This window comes from Acipenser ruthenus, chromosome 7 (assembly GCF_902713425.1).
Source record: "Acipenser ruthenus chromosome 7, fAciRut3.2 maternal haplotype, whole genome shotgun sequence".
Taxonomy (NCBI): domain Eukaryota; kingdom Metazoa; phylum Chordata; class Actinopteri; order Acipenseriformes; family Acipenseridae; genus Acipenser; species Acipenser ruthenus.
The window spans coordinates 8,505,452-8,518,268 of record NC_081195.1 but is presented as its reverse complement, the minus strand read 5'-3'; the positions used below and the strand labels follow the sequence as shown (position 1 = coordinate 8,518,268).

The 12,817-nt window shown below is 42.2% G+C and overlaps 1 protein-coding gene across 2 annotated transcripts; it reads left to right on the top strand.

The window, feature by feature from the left end:
* Positions 1-5,614: 5,614 nt before the first annotated feature.
* Positions 5,615-12,077, top strand: LOC117415133 (synuclein-like). 2 transcript variants are annotated; one of them, XM_034025116.3, is made up of 6 exons: positions 5,615-6,062; positions 7,368-7,409; positions 8,223-8,350; positions 8,985-9,002; positions 10,596-10,658; positions 11,270-12,077. In XM_034025116.3, the coding sequence occupies exons 1-6, from the start codon at positions 5,942-5,944 to the stop codon at positions 11,279-11,281; spliced, it is 384 nt and encodes a 127-aa protein (XP_033881007.1). In that variant the 5' UTR covers positions 5,615-5,941; the 3' UTR covers positions 11,282-12,077. The 2 variants fall into 2 exon arrangements, with proteins under 2 accessions (XP_033881007.1, XP_033881008.1); XM_034025117.3 differs by lacking the exon at positions 8,985-9,002 and having other exon boundaries at positions 5,621-6,062.
* The last annotated feature ends 740 nt before the right edge of the window (positions 12,078-12,817 follow it).

Here is a 12,817-nt window from a genome sequence, read left to right as displayed (position 1 = left end):
TTAAACAGAGTTGCTTTAAGATCCCTGGAATTTCCCTCCCTCGCCCCTCCTAGATCCCCCTCCCCTAAAGTTTTCAAGCCTCCAACAATGATCGGAAATGAGTTTCCTAACCAGCCAGCCTCTCTCCAGAAGGTCACAGGACCCGAACAATGCAGCTGGCTCTGTTTCCAGAGGAGAGACAGAAAGCAGGCAGCAGAGAGGGAGGGAGCTCAGGTCCTCTCAGGAGCAGGGAAGGACAGTGTGAGGAGTCGTGAGGAAACTGTCCATTGCTCTTGGCAGGTCTCTGGAATTCTTATCAACACCCCCTCTTTTCCTTTCTTCACAAGACCAGGAAAGGGATGTTAGTGGAAATCTTGAGAGGGTGTGTGTGTGTGTGTGTGTGTGTGTGTGTGTGTGTGTGTGTGTGTGTGTGTGTGTGAGAGGGAAGGGGACGATAAGTGTGTGTGTGTGTGAGCGAGAGAGATAAATGGCCAGATTTCCAAACTTTTTTTTTTGTTAATTCCACTAATTTTAAGAACATAAGAAAAGTTTCCAAACGAGAGGAGGCCATGACTCACTTCATCAGCGCTTGTCCAGTGCCATGTAGTTGAATGATCTCAGAACTTTGGTCAGTCAAATTGGGTCTTAAAGGACCGCAGTGATTTAGCACCCATTACCCTCATCTCTCTCCGTGCACCCTACTCTCTGATCATAGTCTGTCTCCACTCAGTACCAACTGTGCAGGCTCTTGAGACAGCTCCTTAGCCAGGGTTGCACACCAACATGCCTTCATGTTTGTGCACAAGAAACACTTTCGAGTGTTACTACTTTATTATACAGGAGAGTTCAGCAGCGATCAGTACTTCCTATTTAACTCCATGGACTGGTCAACAGAACTGCTGCTTCCTAGTGCCTCAGCCAAGAGGGTCACATGGCCTGTTTTAATCATAAAGGTTTAGGCCCTTGTTTAACTGATGTGCTTCCAGAAACCATCAGCAGGTGGCGCCAAACTTACACGCAGAGGGTGACACTTTGTCCGTCGTCGTCCCCCCCCCCCCCCCCCCCCCCCAACGGGCTGAGAAGAGTCACTGTTCCTATTTCATGGCAAAACCAATTTCTTTCAGCTGACAAAAATGTAATCACCCAACCGATAAAGCTGTCAGACTGAAACACAAAAATAAATACACAAGAAAATGTATTGTATACTAGACTGTACTGAATTAGCTTTCTCAGATTCTCTATGCTGGACCTAAGGTTCTGAATTTGTTACACCATGAAACAAGCAGTGACGCTGATAGGATGGCAAGTTAAAAGTGGCACCTTCGCAAGCACAGAAAAGCCTGACGAGGCAAAAGCTAAACATTCTCAGGTGATGCTGAATCTTGTTCACCTGTCAAGACAGTAAAAAGGAAACGAATGACTAGATGCTTGCTTTATTGATCTGACGCAGGGGCATTTTAAAGATCTGCTTATATATTTAGATGAGGAGGGTTGTTACTCTGACATGATGGATTACAAAACAGCAATTAACATTGGTCAGTGGGTAAGTAGATTTTGCTGATGTCATGAGTTAATATCTATTAGATTTCAAGGTACTGATTGTGTTTCCTGTCTCTTTTCTAGACCCTTCCCCCCCAGAGCTGCTAAACTGCTGTCTTTGCATCTTCTTGCAGGGGAGCAGGGGATTGTGGGAGTGACTGCAGAGTTACAGCAGTCGACAGGGCGTGGCAACAGCAGCAGGAGCAGTGCATTGTGGGCGAGATCAGCAGGATGCTGCAGTGATGGCGTCATTGCTCCAGCCAGGGATGGGAAGGGGGGTGTTGCTGTACTTTATCTGTTAATCTGTTCAGATGTGCTATCTACAGCAGAACAATCACTGATAAATTAGCTGCTGCATAACTGTGGTGATAATGATGTACCTGAAACCGCATCATTGTCAAAGTTCAGTGCTCCTTGCTAACTACTGTACACAGATTTATTTCTTGCTCAAGGAAGTGATCCTCTGTGCTGTGTGAGCTACGATCCTAAGCTACTAAGCAGCAGCACTGGTACCTCTGCTGAGCTCTACCAAGTCAAGTAGCCCTTGCTTACTAACACCCTTTCAAATACAAGATAAATTAATCAATGCAGGAAGTCTGTGTGTGCCTGTGTGTGCATTCAACCCCTATGCTACTTGCTTGGTGCAGTCCCACTAATGGGCTGTTTCATGAATGGATGACACACTTCAATTTGACCGGATTGCTGTCTTCATATATATTTAATCTCCATTTGGTTTTAAGGAACCTATTTATCGATTTGTGAATTTGGCAGCAGCAGGTCGGCTATGGTGAGCGTCCTCTGCTGATTAACAGACGACTTCGACTTCGACTTCGACTTCTTCTTCTTCTTCTTCTTCTTCTTCTTCTTCTTCTTCTTCTTCTTCTTCTTCTTCTTCTTCTTCTTCTTCTTCTTCTTCTTCTTCTTCTTCTTCTTCTTCTTCTTCTTCATCATCATCATCATCATCATCATCATCATCATCATCATCATCATCATCATCATCATCATCATCATCATCATCATCATCATCATCATCATCATAATAATAATAATAATAATAATAATAATAATAATAATAATACATCTTTGGCTAGTCCGCACCAGTTGGGACTGGACCCTGTTAAGATTCTCGATTTGTTCCGAGTCAATGATCTTAATCTGCACCATTCTATAAATGCCTTGTCTAGTGTTTTATTTTTTGTTTATTTTTTAAACTTTGAATAAAATACACAGAGACAGATATACATGTTGTTTGTTTTCTCTCCAGCACAAAAAGGTAGGGAACCTATTAAGATGTTGAAATGAAATGCAGAAAAATAAATATCGACAGAAGCAACGATATGCTGTGCACCCACATATGCATGTCACGAGGCCTGTCAAAAGGATTCTGACCGATTGTGCGCGGGGTGGTTTGTAGCCTTTACCAAAGGGTTGAGTGCTGCACTCTCCGAATCAAATATAGCGCCAACAAACAATTTGTTTTTACTTATCTGCCTTTTTAAAACAGTTACAGCCACTCACAAGAGGCTGATGTTATGAAAGCTGTTTCACGCTTGAGCGTGACCCTGAGCCGCTGCAGGGTTTGGGAGCTCAGCGCTGTGACTGAGGAAGCTCACCCCACGTGATATCAGCAGATAATCCAGATCTAATGGCTGGCCTCACTGCTGCTGCTGCTGCTGCTGCTGTTAGTTTGTAGTGTTTTTTGTTTGTTTTTCTTGTGTCCACGATCATGTTCAGGAATGACAGGCCTGGGGTATGTCACAAGGAGGCGTCAAATGATTTCCATGACCTTTAACCCCCCAGCTACACTGCTGAGGTGAGCCCTCTTTTCACCGGTGGTAATCAGCCCAAAGTCACAAGACCTAAAATAAACAGGCAATGTGGCAGCGTGTTGGGAAATTAGCACCTTTATAAATACCACTGCGCTGGCTGAGAGTCAATGAAGAGAGAGGTGCCTAAAAACAAGAGGGGCCACACCATCGCCGACACGCTTTCATAGAGTCAAGTCATTTCACAGTCTCGGAGGGAAAGGCACGTACAGCAGGCCAGGGACTATTTGAAATGTGTAGCTTTTTTTTTTTTTAGATTTGACTTTGGAATCGCAAAACAACAGCGAAATACAATAATCGAAAGTAAGAAAAATACATTAAAAATAATACCTTTTTCATTATATCTGACACCTTTATACACGGTTATACTAGCACATTCAGTGGGGTATAAATGTATATAGAAAACTACATGGTTTAAATGATGCAATTCTACAAAATTGATTTAATGTTCATTTCCAGTGGTTTGAGGTACCAACAGAATTAATAACCTAGTTCAATCAGAAACACCAAACCAGAAGGGCAGGCTATATAAACGAGAGAGAGGAGATGGTAGGAGAGAGCGGGTCATGCAATTTATTCCTCTCTATGTTTCTTGAAATTGACAAAGACAAGGACAGTTTTCACATCACCGCTTTGTGTCACAATCAGACAAAATCTACACGTACAAGAGGGTCAAAGCAAAGAGAGTTTCAGATTTGAAGCACAGAAGTTCTCCTGCAGAGTTATTGGATTGAAGCTTACTACCCTTTTATCCATTACAAATTGATTACAAAATGTGCACTCTTGTTGTTCTGGTTTCTACAGAATCCACAGCTTAGCTAAAGGAGAACATAGATGAAACCCTCATAATAAAAGTGTACTAGTAAAAGCACAGCATAGTGTAATAAACCATAGTGGCAAGCATTGCAAAGCCCAGAGGTATGGTGAAGACTATTAAAAAAATCTCACCAATGGGAAAAATTTTAGTTTTATCAAGTGAAACACTACAGTCATAAAACAAGCAGACAGGCAGGTTCTTCTGTTTAAACCACAGATTTGGATACTCTCAATAAATTATGGTTACAGACAAAATAGCTAGGAGGTTTTCCGGGTAAAAAGGTAAACCACATGGCCGTGGATATGGAGTAATACATAAATCAATGAATAATCAAATCAATATTTCAATCAATAAATGTGTGGCTTGTTATTTGTGGATTTTGTAGCCCTGTACAGTCCAGTTCCAAAACCTGCATCTCTAAGCCGAGTTCCCTTTGCATGATATCTTGATAGTCGTCTATAAATTCTGTTATTGGAATGAATACGAACAGTGGCTTTTGATACCGAATACATTTCATGTATATTGAAACATTTGTCCCAACACTACAGAATAGAGTCACACAGACATGCAGTCACACAGACAATATATTAAGCCTCATTGTCCTTCAATATTAGTTTTTACATGCGCCATTCTATTTTAGCCATTAACTGAATTTTTAAACTGAATTTTAAATATATCAGGCACTCACTGCTTTACTGTCATGTCAGTTTATTTTAGTCTATTTTTATTACTTTTAATAATAGTGTCTTTATAAACAACTTCCTGATACCATATTATTTTTATATATTTATGCAGTCTCTCCAACGCATTACCCTTAGAAAGCATGGCACAGAAAAATAATTCAGTAGACAAGACTTGTGGCTTTCTGATGCAGTTCCACACTACTTTAGCAAGCACTGTCTGGGCACATGGAAACCATCATCTGAACTAGGCTGGATAAATCAGTCATACAGTAGAGGTTAAGCATGTGCATAGGAACAGCAATGTGTCCGACGTTCCCCAAATCAAGCTGAAAAGCCTACGGGATGCTAGGAGTCCATGATAAATGTTTGAAGAATATTGGTAAAAATGGAAAGGCCGTTATGTTCACCATGTGGAGTGTGTCATTGCAGAAAGACAAACGGACGGGTCAGTGCATAACGATTTCCCTCATTCATCCACGTTTGAATGACCCAAAATAAAACATAAAATCAAACACATTTAAGTAACTACAAGCAGATAGAAGGATAGACATATATATACACACAAAACCAGACACACATCAATGCAGACAGACTGAACCAGACAATCAATCAGACAGGAATACACACACACATATAATAAGAGCAGTGTTCAAAAAAAGCCTTCCTTCCAAATCAGTCTCATTAATAATGTAAACAGAGCAGGCCTGACGTTCGCCTGAGAGAGAGAGAGAGAGAGAGAGAGAGAGAGAGAGAGAGAGAGGGAGTGGTGAAAGAAGGGGGGGTTGCAACATAAATAGAGGCTGCAGCATCCAGGAGCAACTGTATTTCAGCATCCACTGTTCTATCTCTCTCTCTTACTCACTCACTAACTCATTCATTCACTCACTTATCCAGTCCCTGCTGAGGGTCACTTTCTCGCTGTCTCTCTCTCTCTGTCTCTCCCGTGTTTGTCACAGCAGCTGGCTGTCTTGTAGCCGACACACACGCATACCTATCTACACCCATCGAGAATCACAAGGTGAACGTCCTGCAAAACACAGGTGAAGAGACCGAACCCCCCCACCCAGCAAGGCAGGGAAAGAAGCCGAGTCTGCAGGATGGACGTGCTGAAGAAAGGGTTTTCCATGGCCAGGGAAGGAGTGGTAGCTGCTGCAGAGAAAACCAAGCAGGGAGTAGAGGAGGCTGCAGCCAAGACCAAGGAAGGGGTCATGTACGTAGGTAGGTACCTGCAAATAAAACTGCAAAAAATACCATGCAAAAATACTGATTACCGAGAAAGAAACGCTGATCCGCAGTGACAGCAGAAGTTTTAATGTATATTTAATGTGTGTAAAGTGTCACAGGGCCAGCTTCTCACTGTATCATCGCTTTTAGTACAATGCTGTCGTTTTCTGTAAGAGGATTTCTTTGTGGGGACCCCTTCTTTGAACCCCAAGGCTTTCCATGGTGAGAAGCACTGAGATTGAGGGGTAGCAAACAAAGAGAGAAGGGGGTGTAGACAGAGGAAGAGGGAAGGGGAGTGTTGACCTCTACTGGTGTGACCTCTCTCGGAAAAAAAAATGATAATGAGCTTTTTGTTTTTTTTACAGCACTGACAAAAATACCAAATTGAAAATATGTGCAGATCTTGTTTTTGCCAGTGCAGTAATCTACAGGGAGGGCAGAGACAGAGGTTAGTGCAGAGGTCAAAACGGGGTGATGCTACACCTCTAGCAAGCTTGGGAAATAGACTGAATGGCAGTGAACGACATACAAATAGCGATCAGGACCTTGAGGATTGGGTGGGGAGGGTTGCAAGCAGTTGAAACTGCAGTAAAAATGCAGAGAGCTGGAGCAAGCTTAGACACTGCAGTGAAACTGCAGACCCCCAGCTACAGTATTACTGTGTGCATTACATCTCAGAGGGCTTTTACTGCACTCTACAGTTAGGATAAGCAACATCTAAATGTGTTTAAAGCTGCATGAAATACAAATAAAAAAAACCCTGTAATTTATTTTCTTATTCTTGTAAATCAGTTTTAGTATACCACTGGCAGAGCGAGGACACTGAGTCCTACTCACTCACCCTACTGAAAGGCGACTGGCTCTATTAATTAGCCTGGGATCAATCAGAGCCGGGACAGCTTAATTAAAAGTATTTCAATAGAATCACAGTAGAGGTTCACTGTAGCTGTAACCCTCTTCCCCCCTGCTTCAAAGACTATAATATGGGTGAGATTGTTGCTGCTTCATCATGTGCTGTGGGTCAGACTCAGTCCAGCGGTCCAGCTGGGATCCGGCCACTTGACCTGCAGCAATGGTACCAAAACGTAGGAGTTCACCCATAGCATGACTTTTTATATATCTGCATACCCTGAATAAATACCAGTCCAATACAATACTGACTGTTCAGGTATGATTTGAAAAAACACATGGAATTGAAATCCTTGGCTAGCACTTCTGTAATTTAGAAGAACAGCAGCACAATGCAATTGAAATCCAACACAAGAGACTGACAGTGTTGTGTCTGTTTTGTTTCTCCAGGTTCAAAGACAAAGGAAGGCATGGTGCAGGGTGTAAACACAGGTATGGCACACACAACAACACTGCTGTTGAACTCAGGGATGGAAATAAGACTCCCACTGCACAGCAGCTTGAGCCACTCCTGGTTTTACTATGAGGTTAATAAGACACACCTGAGCACTGTGGCTAATCAAGCTTGTAGGAAAACCTGGAATGGGTGAAACTGCTATGCCATAGGAGTCTTATTTCCATCCCTGTGATGGAATTAAAAGTTACGAAAGACTTGTATTACACCACACACCCCAAAAGTAAAATAATTTAAATGAAATACAAATTATAAGAAATAATAATAGTTTAATAATCATAATTAAGCGCAGTAAAGGAACCAGAACCAGAGGGGACTCAGTTGGAAAAGAAGTGGCGATGCAATCAGGGTAGAGGGTAGGAGTCACTTCTTCACTCAGAGTGCTGAGGGAATGGAATGGAGTGCCTAGCTTGACAAGGTTTTGAGATGAATCAGCTGCTACCAGGAACGGTGATCACTGATGCACTGAATGGAACTTTCTCATGTCATTTTATGTTACAGTAAAACTTCTATTATCCAAACTAATTGTGAATTATGACAGTGACATTTTACATTCATTTCCCAATCAAGAAACCTCCAAAAAATAGATAATTCACCCCTTTAGCTGTAAATACCAGAGACTGAGGGCTGGTTAGTGCATTCTCTATGTAGGGCAGAAGAGCACAGCACATAAGACATGTTAACAAGGGGCTGTCCGGCTAACAGAGGGGTTCGGACAATCAGGGTTCAGATAATCAAAGTTTGATTACGATAATGCACCTACCTTCTCCTCTTCTCTCCCTGGGGCTCAGTGACTGATAAGACCAGGGAGCAGGCTAACGTTGTGGGTGGCACCATCGTGGCAGGCGCCAACGAGGTCTCCACCAAGACAGTGGAAGGGGTGGAGAACGTGGCGGCATCTACAGGACTGGTAAACCCGGTAAGTGCCACTAACATGACAGGGGATAAATGAAGACTGGGCACCCCATGAACATTCACAGAGTACTGCAATTACTCCATGTACGTTCGTCGGGTATTTGGTTTATGTAACGAGTGCAATATATTGAAAAGAAAGCATGTTTATTATGAAACTTTATTAAACAGAGGGGATTTCATTGTTTGTCAAAGATTTGACTCCAGTGTAAGAGGGTGCCATATTTAACTGTGTCGTGTGTTTACTACTGTTAAACGTTTAGCCTTTTACTAAACTGTTAAACTAAACTCAGAGATACATCAGCTAATACATTAATATGTTTTTGTTACTTGAACATTTATTACATTCTGTATTTCTAACTAAATGAGAAAACAGCGACAAGGTTAGCTAATCCTTCTGTGTTCCAAGCTAAACCGACTCAGTTCCCTCCACCTGTCTGCATAATCCTTAAGCCCTGAGATGCTTTTCACTGGACTCTCTCCAAGGACGTTCTTTTTGTAGAGCAGAATTAATGTCATTGTTTTCCAGGGCCGGTGGTTTAAAATGCCTCTAAAGCTGTTCCTGCAGTTGTTTTTGATGAAATGTTCTCCCTGGTTTTGCTAGCCTTTGTTTTGATTTGTGTCTGTCTCCCTCCTTTCAGGATGTACCAGTGAACCAGGTGCTGGGGGGGCGGGGATGGGGGGGGGGGTTATGAATGAGGAGCATGATGCAATGATGTATTGAAGTCATGATGTAATGATGTAGTGACGTAATTACGTACTAACCTCACGGCAGCTTCTGCTCCCCTCTCTCATTGTGCTCAATATCTTCGGTGCTTTGCTTCGAAAGTAAAAAATAAAAATGGTTCCTGGTATCTCACTTCCTCAGCCATAGCTTGTGTGATCTGATTGTAACAAGCCTTTTTAAGAGACAGAGATACAACACAGGAAGTGATTAAGTGACAGGAAGCAGCAGTTTCATCTTGCCCGTGATCTCTTGCATGCAAATAAACAGCAACTACTGTGCAGGAGAACAATACAATAATCTCCAGACTTGATTTTGATGAACAGCCTAAGCTGTTTCAAACTGGAACCCTGCCATGCGTAGGGCATTATGGGTAACTGAAAAGATCTCTACTACTAGGTATCAGAGACCAAGCATTCCTCAAGGCTGTTATTAGGTAACGCCTGCTAAAATGGGGGGTTATAATGTTCCGGATTGCTAGATGGTATCACAGTCAGGTTTTTAAGAGACACTGGCTGCTGTAAGAATTTTATCTTAAGGTTGATCTGATTCAAAAGGCAATGGCCTCCCTTAAGATCCTTCTACCTCTTCTCTCTCTCGCTCTCTTTTAAATCTCCATTTGCTGGTTCCTGTAAGAACATCCCAAAAATCAATGTCTGTATTTAAACCAACCTTCTTCTCTACAGAGCCCCCCCTCCCCCCCCCCCCCTCCCCCTCCCCTGAGACGCTTCCTCACTGCCACAAAGACATTCAGCTTTGAAACCAGTCAACCGGAATGAAAAGCACTTGGCAAAGAGAGCGAGAGAAAGAGGAGTGCATGGAGAAGGGAGGATGGGGAGGAGGGGGCTGCATTAATGCATTAACCTGCTACTGCCGTGACTCCGCAGAAATCTTGCACGAACTGCATTGCAGTCTGAGGAGGCTTTAAATAGCAACTAAACACTGCCGCATTTTTCATCTCCCTTAAAAAGAAGTCAGTGCAACTCCTGTCATGTTTTATTTTCTTGAGCTGCTTGCACTGCACCTTACTATCTGCACAGCAGTCTCCAGCACTACCCAAATCCTTTCTCATTTATATTTATTATATATAAGTATTTTCTTGCTTTTTCCCTTCTTCGTTGCATCTCTGCTGCTGTGAAAACTGTGGGATTAGCCTGATGTGTGTGCCGTTATAAAAGCGTCCCATAGTAGAAGCAAGCAGTGTAATAAAGCACAGTGAAAGCATGGCAAAGTCTAGGCAAGCATTATAAAGATTAGCGAGGTATGGTAAAACATATTACAAAACAAACTATGGTAAACTAACTCTTATGAAAGTGTAATAAAGCACAGTAAAAGCATTGTAAAGCACAGTGAGGTATGGGAAAGCATATTAATAAACATGACAAACCAGGGTAAACTATGGCAAACGCATTGGGAAAAGTGCAAAAAATACCATGCAAAAATACCTTGGCAAATTTTTATAAGGGCTGCTGCTGTTGCATCTGCCTCTTTGACCGGCTCTCGCACTCTCTCTCTGTGCACTCCACAGGAGGACTTCGCTCACCAGGCAGCAGAGGGCGCTATTGAGCAGGCTGGAGATGCGGCACAGCAGGTGAGGGAACTGGAGTTCTAGACTTACAATCCCTTCAATGACTGCGTGTGTAATTGTACCAAGTCAACATTTCCAGTCTATGCAAATACAGTATGTGTCTTCATGGCAAGACAGCTTCTATTACCCCATAGTATTAATAATCCACTTAAACAGTTTGAAATATTTCTAAAAATGAAATAAAAAACTAATAATTGTGTCCGAAGGGGATATATCAGAAGTATAATAAATATATGGGTATAAAGTATAATAAATGTATGGGTATGCAGTATAATAAATGTATGGGTATGCAGTATAATAAATATATGGGTATACAGTATGTTTTCTGTGAAAATAGTCACTGTGAAAATGCACTCAAAATATTAACAATATACAGTATGTAGCCTGTATATTAATTAGACCATATGATTAAACAGTGCTTTAAACGTGACAATAGTCCCTCTAACATTCCTTAAAGTTAAAACAGTATTAGGGTTCCACCTCCGAAACACCAAAAAAGCAGCTACCTGCCACATTAAATGTTTTTACCAGCACACGCAGTGCAGCAGCCGTCCAGGTGGAACAGCTCCTGACATGATCTCTCCTCTCCCCTCTCTCCCCTCCCCTCTCCACAGGCTGGATACTAGCCCTATTCCCTCAGGCCTTGTCTCGTGGAGCCCCCCCCTCCAGCCAGCAGGGGACCCCAGGAAGCTGCTTCTCCACCCCCACAGTCCCAAGTATTGACTTGCTGATTTTTTTTCCCCCCGATTTAAAAGGAAACTGAAATCTGATTTAGAAAAAAAAAATGTAAGATCCTCCCTCCCACAATGGGTCTCCGCATCCATTCAGTGACCACAACCCCCCCCCCCCCCCTCCCCCCCTCAGCTAAACGTATCAAACTAGGGGTGACAGATTCTGTTCCATTTCTTAACAGAACTTTAAATTTTAAGAAAAAAGAAACACATGTTTAAATGTATTAAAAGAATGATTGTGGTTTGAAATTGTGTGCGAGACCGACATGTTTGCAACACATCTGTGCCCTTTTTCAGTTTCAGTGTTTGTCCTCTCTCTATATTAATTTATTTATTCCAAAGCGCACTATTTTGAGTGCTGGGGAGCCCGCTTGTTGGGACTGTCCCAAAACTGATCCCGTCCCCCCGTCCCCAATTACTGTATCTGTCCTTGTCCAATGTCTGTCCCCTTGTGTCTGATTTAGGTCTCTAGACAAAACCTCTACTGTTATTGTTATTTTGGAGCCGATGGAAATTTAAGACTGCATGTTGCCTTAAAAACAACACACAATTAAACACACACACATACATTACACACAGACACAGTATACAGAGAAGATATATTTGCTGGCATCTAACAATACAAAGCAGAAGAAGTTCATTTTATAAACAATCCTACTAAAATAAATACAATTGTTTTGTTTAAACCAAACCCTGGCATCCTGGTATTTATTCCTGTGTGTGTGTGTGTGCGTGCGTGCGTCTGTTTGTTTATTCGAAGAGAATCAATCTATAGATCTATATATAATACTGATTTCTGATGACATGCCACCTCGGAACACACTGAACGTTCCATTTCAGCAGCTTAAATAAATGACTTTGCTGAGCAATTTGTCAAAGCTGAAGACCGTAAACTTAGATTTGTATCATTTAAAAAATAACATAACTTTTAGCAAGGAATCAAATAACACATGCTGCTCATCACTGCAATGTGCTAGCCACAGGGACCTTCACAAACACACAGGAGATTGTAAAATATATTTCTGTATGTATTGCATTACAGTGATGTTTGTCAGCACCATGTGGTGCTGCTAGCGATAGTGCACACCCAGTCCTCACCCAGCAGTTAATGTCTTGTTCTCGTTATTTATGTTCTGTGCTAAACCAGTTTGCTGACTGGGAGTGGAATGAGAAAGCTGGGAGGCAGGCTGAGGGATCCCTCTAAAAGATAAGACTATCCGCCAACTCAATCATAGGTAAATCTAACGAGAATGAGCCAGTTAGGCAAATGTTTCAGCAAATGCCTTCCCCAGTGTCCCGTCCATGATACACCTGCATTAAAGACATTAGCCCTCATGTTTGTCTATTTCACCCCCAGCAACCAAAACAAAGCCTGTGTCAGTTACCTGCACTACCCGAAGTGAACACCAGCAGTCAGGCTACAGCAACTGC